Raw genomic sequence first — 556 nt, 5'->3', positions numbered from 1 at the left:
GATGCCAAGTATAAATAGGATAGAATACACATTTACACACACAAGAGACTTATATTTTCACACTACCTGGTTCAAGTTCCTGAGATTCGGTCATGTTGAGGAAAATTATTGAGTGAGTCTCTGCATTCTCAGTGCCGTTTTTTATTTCGTCCTCCCAGTGGCCCGTGTCAATTGTCGAGCAGAAACTGAGGATTTTCGAACAGACGTTCAAGTTTCAGGTAGACATTCGTGCAGGAGTTGATGAAAATAAAATTGTGTATGATACCTGGGACCTAGGAATTAATATGGTGTATATGCTTAGTAATTTTATGTAGAGAATAAGCATTTTTTTTCTTCAGGGCTTCCTTACAATCCATATAATGTTAAGTAAACACCTTTGCACAAAATCACTTCGCATGTCCATTGCAGTATATCACAGATCATTAAAACCCATGTTTTATGACCGTGCGCACTATAACTGTTGTAATATATAACTAAATAGATTACAGAATTAGTAGTAGCTCATGAGGATATATAGGTATATATGATGTAAACATATTAGATAATCTCAACATAT

The 556-nt window shown here is 35.1% G+C and overlaps 1 protein-coding gene across 1 annotated transcript in view; it reads right to left on the bottom strand.

The window, feature by feature from the left end:
• LOC119594511 (latrophilin-like protein LAT-2) overlaps nucleotides 1-209 on the bottom strand; it is a gene marked incomplete at its 3' end in the record, with an annotated part of 16,044 nt that extends 15,835 nt beyond the window's left edge. Inside the window, 1 exon segment of the mRNA XM_037943541.1 lies at nucleotides 67-209. Within this exon segment, the coding sequence (XP_037799469.1) occupies nucleotides 67-94 (28 nt within the window).
• Nucleotides 210-556: the final 347 nt, after the last annotated feature.

Source organism: Penaeus monodon, chromosome 34, assembly GCF_015228065.2.
Source record: "Penaeus monodon isolate SGIC_2016 chromosome 34, NSTDA_Pmon_1, whole genome shotgun sequence".
NCBI lineage: Eukaryota > Metazoa > Arthropoda > Malacostraca > Decapoda > Penaeidae > Penaeus > Penaeus monodon.
Note: the sequence above shows the minus strand (reverse complement) of the source record. Positions and strands in the feature narration are given on the sequence as shown.